Source organism: Equus quagga, chromosome 14, assembly GCF_021613505.1.
Source record: "Equus quagga isolate Etosha38 chromosome 14, UCLA_HA_Equagga_1.0, whole genome shotgun sequence".
NCBI lineage: Eukaryota > Metazoa > Chordata > Mammalia > Perissodactyla > Equidae > Equus > Equus quagga.
Genome location: NC_060280.1, coordinates 2,178,859 through 2,184,858, shown reverse-complemented (window position 1 = coordinate 2,184,858; position 6,000 = coordinate 2,178,859). Strand labels below are relative to the sequence as shown.

The 6,000-nt window shown below is 49.9% G+C and overlaps 1 protein-coding gene across 2 annotated transcripts in view; it reads right to left on the bottom strand.

The window, feature by feature from the left end:
* Window positions 1-1,205: 1,205 nt before the first annotated feature.
* MPPED2 (metallophosphoesterase domain containing 2) overlaps window positions 1,206-6,000 on the bottom strand; it is a 169,325-nt gene continuing 164,530 nt past the window's right edge. For both annotated transcript variants that reach the window (XM_046684614.1, XM_046684615.1), the window contains exons 6-7: window positions 4,985-5,098; window positions 1,206-2,551 (exon numbers count right to left, since the gene is read on the bottom strand). In XM_046684614.1, the coding sequence (XP_046540570.1) occupies window positions 2,433-2,551; window positions 4,985-5,098 (233 nt within the window). In that variant the 3' untranslated portion in view covers window positions 1,206-2,432. The remainder of the gene's footprint in view (window positions 2,552-4,984; window positions 5,099-6,000) is intronic.

The window sequence follows — 6,000 nt, the reverse complement described above, 5'->3', positions numbered from 1 at the left end:
AAGGAAGCTCTGTGCATGAGCCAGCCCACCCTGCGGAGTCTGCAGGCTGCACCCTCTTGCCTCCGCACGTGGAGCCATGCTGGTAAGCGCTTGGCTTGATTACTTTGCGTCCAGATGTGCTCTCGAGGGCCGCGCACACCCACCTGTCAGCAGGAGGATCCCACCCGTCTCTGGAAAGCCTGCTTTTCCGGAAGTCTGAGCCTAGCTCCTTGCAGAGTAACCAGAGGAAATTTCCAATCAGCCCTCCTCTCCCTAGGAAAGACTCTGGGGCCAACACCCGCTTCTACCACGCAGCAGGCCAGAGGAGGGCTATTAAGCTCTCACTGCACCTCCTCTGGCCTGTCTTAGCTGCTGGGCTCACGGACCACCTCTGGCACGGAAGCTCGAGCATCTGCTCGGTGAGCTCAGACCAAAGTGGCCACTGCAGGCTCAGGGCGGCAGCAGAGACCCTCAACGACTATCAGCAACTATGATGGCCCAAGACGATCACACGTGAGTCTGAGCTGGAATTCTTGCCTAGAATATTCTCTCTACTCTGCTGGTACGAAATCAAGAATTCTTTTTAGGAATTAGACCAAAGAATCCACAATGGGTAGGAAGGCAGGGAGACGTGTCAGAATACAGCACTGGGATGCATACCCGGGATACACCGCAGATTCACGACCATGCTGCGTTTCCTCGCCAGCTCTTCCACAGCAAAGAGAACACAGCTTCCCCATCCTACCGCCTGCCGCCCCACTGCAGCGCTGGACATCGTGAGAACAGCAGTGAGGGGAGATAGCAACTGCTCCTGGGCACAACTGAGAGCGTGTGGCGGGTACTCCATCCCCCATGGGCCCGCCCTTTCACGTCCAAACACGTCCACACGCATGTGCACACCAGCGTCTCCAGCCCCACTGCACGCTTGCTCTGTTCCTGTGGAAACTACAAGGGCCAAAGACAAAGTCTCCCCCTCTGAAATCTACGGCAGGTTAGATGACACTGCGATGGACAGAAGGGAACGTACACCCAGTGCCTCCTCAATCTACCTGCTGGCCCCTGAAGGGTGAGTGATAAAAATTTATTGAAAATTAGAAAAAAAAAAGTCACTTATTCTGATTCTTCTGAAGGGGAGCCTGACGTTGCGTAGGAATAAATGCCTCCTCCCCAGGACCGAGCCGCCAGCCTCCCACTAGCCACCCACCAAAGAGCACAGGTTTAAAAATCTTGCAAGTTTATTTGCATATAAAGGCCGCTAGATATAGAATATCACAATAAATTTAAAGAAACGACTGCTTTCCTAAATTTCATTAGCAAGATAACATAAAATAGAATAAAGCTCAACAGCATTTACAACGGGAGAACAGAAATGACTATTAGCGACAATATGTTGTGCTAGCGAAGATTGCATCGACACACAGTGCAAAATGGGGGGGAGGAAGCAAGAAGACAATCCGGGGTATTTAAATATAGAGGACAACTAAGCCTTACTTTCCTTCGCTTCCGCTGAGTCCATTCACGTCTATACACGCCTGTACTGTACCTAGATTTGACTCAAGCTCTTTAAGACCTTGAGTTCTGAGGAAACGTCAGCTCCTTGGGACCTCCGATGCCCCGCTACACAGCGTCCCTTACAGTTGTACTGTCCTTGGCAATATTCAACTCCTAACTTAGTCATAATACACAAAAAATATTTATATATATAAACCCCTATTGAAAAGGAGTCTGCACGCTCATTTTTTTTTCTTACTGCGTAAAATATCTGCTCTTGACAGATTCCATTTCCATATTTTTAAAGCTAAAATAATTTAAAAGAAACAAACAAACAATGAAGCTAACGACAGCGTGGATCTCACTAGTTAAGCATCCTTTCAGCGAGGGCCATTTCCTCCCTTGACACAGCCTTCCTTACAGGGAGTGTGGAGATGGCTCTCCCACGTCTGCTTTTGTTGCAAAGATTGCTATGAATCCGGGCCACGTCTGCAAAAAAGAAGCATTACCAAGAAAACAACAACAAAACATCAAAACATAAAATACTTCAAACAACACTCTCTAACAGCTGTGCAAATCTGGGTGGTTTTTAAAACACTGCCTACCTGTTTCTTCTTTTCGTTTTCTTCCAGCTTAAAGCGTATTAAAATTAGACTTTTGTCACCTCTTAAAAAGAAAGCTTGGCTGTCCTTTGGCGAACACTAACAATTTACAACGGCATGGCCTTTGAGAAAACAGAAGTCACTTTACAAATTCACAACGCTCCTTTGATTTCAAATGGATGCCCCATTTTAAAAAAAAAACAAGGAAGAAGCACAACCTCTAGCATCATTTGTGTTCCAGCAACTTACAAAAAGAACTCACAGGATTTGGAAATAAACGAGTAAGAGAATGTAAGTTTATAATTAGAAAAACGGCAGTTTGTAGATCTTCCCTCACATTCCAATGAGGCACGTAGAGCTTCAGGAACCCTGCGGGTTTGGAAGGTCAAATATAATTGGAGGGTTGGTCGGCTGGAAGCTGACTGTACACGTGGAGGCATTGATGTACGTGGTGTACCCGTCGGTCATGATGCCGTAACCTGCGGAGAGACAGAGCCGCACTTACTGTCACGTATACCCATGGCGGTGACTCAGTGCAGGGCCGCCGGGCAAGGAAAACCAAGAAACCCCGGGGGGGGGGGGGGGGGGGGGGGGGCGGATGAAACGACGCAGAGGAGCTTCCCCAGATATAACAGCTTCCAGATGCTGCCTCCCCATTTTATTCTATTTTCTTTAAAGAGAGAACCCTTTCCTTCAAATAAAACGGATTCTTTTTTCCTTATTTAAATACTAGATTTGTCAGGGAAAGGCTGCGATTTTTTCCTAGTGAGAATACAAAAGAAACTTTTTTCCCTTTTGTTAAAATCTGATTTTCGTTTCAGAGCCCTGTGTTAACCATTGAGTTCCAGGCAACAAGAGGGGTGACAGAAGACAGGGCACGCCATCCGAGCCCCACGTGGGCTTCTGACAGGAGGGGCGGACGCCCTGCCCTGGGAGGGGGGAGAGGCCTGTGCAGCCTCCTTAGCTACAGAATGATCACCAAACTGCCTGGATGAGGGTTAACAACCGAGGATCCAATCTGAAGAATTGTGTGCCTTCCATGCTGAGACCATGTCATTCAAGAGCCAAGTCTTCACAGGTCCTGGCGAGGTGGAGAAACATCACCAGAGGACGCTGCCTCCTAAGCTACCTGGACTCTGGACCAAGCAAAAATGCCCCCCATGTGCCACGCAAATCTCTGTGACCTATTGGAAAAAAGCTACGAACGTTTCCCTGGGTCTCTGGGATGTATGTTCCTTTCATAATTTTTAATTTGTTGAAATTTTCAGCATGTTTGCAAATCTGCACAACATCTCTCTGGACATCTTATATTTGCCTTATAGTCTCAGCAATTAAGTCGGTCATTCTACATGGTTATCTTGCTCTTACGGCATAGAGAAATACGTCTGTGAAAAAACAAAATCACCAGGACTTACAGAAACAACTGATGAGGGCCGGGTTTTTTTCCATTTGCTAAAATTTCTCTGAGTAAGCCTGTGGAAAGCTTAATGAGGGTCAATGGAAAAATCTCTTAAGAAAAGAAAAGAGACATTTAAAACGTGCACTGTTTAGTTCTGGGGTCATAAAGTCTTGTTATCTCTCTCCATCAAGAGGCTGGTATTTGCCCTCTCTCTGCCCTCTTCAGCTGTCTGAAGCGAATAAAAGCGAGACAAGTTTATTTGAATATGATCTCCTCCCTTTTAAGCAAGTTTATTATTTTGGGACTTCAGTGGAATTCCCCAATTGTCTGGCTAGTTTAAAGCTAATTAATGATTGGAAAAAAAAAAGGAAGAAATGCAAACTGAGAGGCATGTTGCAGGAACCCACCCTGAGACCTGCCCCAGAAATGCTGTGTGGATGTGAGCTCTGATCCCCCGGGGGCATCATGCCTTAGAGACGAACCCTCCTTGTCAGGGGGTACAGCTCAAGTGAGGGCAGGACGACACCCCTGTTGGGGGCTGCACCCGGCTCCCACCCCCTCAGCGTGCCTGCCCTGGGAGCGAGCTGAGTCTTCTCTGGCCTAGGGGAGATTTCAGTGAGCTTTTCATTCCACACCTGAGCAGGAGGCCAGTGGGGGTGCAGGCTTTGAAAAGCAAATTTTGTTTTTTGCTCCATCAGGCACAGAGGCCCACACCCCTTACCTGCAGATTCACGGGAGTGACTCCAGAGAGGGGGGAAGTCAGCCCACTGTGCCCAGGCCTGTGCCGTGGGCGGAGCAGGTCCTGGTCACCCCCGGTCTGAAGGAGGATGGCCATGAAACCCAGCGCCCCAGGGCTCCTGCGAGGCTCCCGGCCCTGGCACTCGACGCCAGCTTAGCCCGAAAGGCAGTCACAGTGCAGGGTTAGTCACTTTCCCCCTCAGTGCGGCCAACAGGCCGGTGGCCTCTGAGAAGCCGCACGTTTCCCGAGGTCGGTAAGGACGGCCCACCGGCAGATGTGCAGGCTCCCGCCAGTTCTCCTCTCGGTCTTTCCCCACGTGCAAGTTATTTCGCAGACGATGTCCTGTCTGCCTCCTGGGGCCTGAGTGCATCCCGCACGAGGCAGCGTCTACAGGCGGGAGGAGGCCGCAGAAGCTATTCAGTTCACTCTCCAGGCCACCTCTCTTAACGCCCTTAAAGGGACAATCTGCCAGCCCTACCTCAGGGTTGCTCTGTGAGGCGGTTACCAAGACCCCTCCTCAGAGTCTGAGCTTCCAGAGCTGCCCGGGGGCCTGCGGGGCTCCCCCGCAATGTGGGCCCCACCTGGCTCCCGCTCGGCCGCTCAGCAGAGAGCAGCGGCCACACCACGCATGGGATGCTCCTCCCAAGTCACCCTGTGCTGGGGCCGCCGGCAAAGCAGTCGGAGCGCCATGCTCCCTTGTTCCCAGCTCGGCCAAGGCCCCCGGGGGAGACCATAGGCAGGTCCCCGCCGCGGGCGCCCCCCTTCTGGTCTTACCTTCGTGGATGCCGCCGAACACGTGGAGCTTGGGCCGGACGCGCCGCTGCACGGTGTTCAAGAGCTCCACGCAGCCCACCCTCTGCAGCTCCTTCGGCACCCAGTCTCGAAAACCTAAGGGCAATGCAATCAATACTCTTAATTCCCCTCTTCAGGTAAGCCTTCATTGAGACTTTCCGGAAGCCGTAACTCACACGAGGTTTATTACGTTATCTGTAATCCCAGCCTCGCCATTAAAGCTCACGATGGCTTTTAAGGGACTTTTCACTTGTCACTTTGTCTTCTTCAGGTTCTTGAAATTTTTTTTTTTGGTTTCCATTTTTTTTCTTCCTGTTAATTAACATTTTTTTTTTCTTTTTTCTGTAAGGGATTTGATTTATTCAGCCATGGGTTTCAAATCTTCTTCATGGGCCCAATGACATTTATTCCCAGCAGTTCCCTAATATCTCTTTCTCTCTCAACTCAGTCACTTTCTCTTTTTTAATTATATCTTTCTTATAGCAGTTTCCTTGCAAGGTGGTTCAAAGAAGAAGGGTGCGGAGGGGCTGCCCGTAAACTGGCCACAGGATCCCTCGCTCTCCTGAGGTGCATCAGCCCTCACTGGGGTGGTTCGTGAGGACCACAGCAGGGGAACACCAGGTTCCTGCCCCAGGCCGCTCCCTAGCGACGTGCAAGAATGTGACCTCGTGGTGGCATCCAGCAAGCCGGGACTAATTGACTACCTTTAAAGTAAAAGCCACTTAGTTCTACGCTTAATGCAGAAAATCCATAAAAACTGACATGAATTATAGCAAAATTCAGCTATCTGGATGATTATGGTCCGAAATGGAATCCCTACGCCTCCCAGGATGGGATGGAAAGAGGCAGGTGAGACGAAAGGCTAAACCGTGGTCAGTGGGAATCCGTCCCACGGCTCCGTCAGATGATTCTGCTATTTAGGAACGAGATCGGGCAGAAAGGGACAGACAAGCTTCTTCCACTCTCTCTGCGAAACTGGAGAAATGAAGATTTAGCAT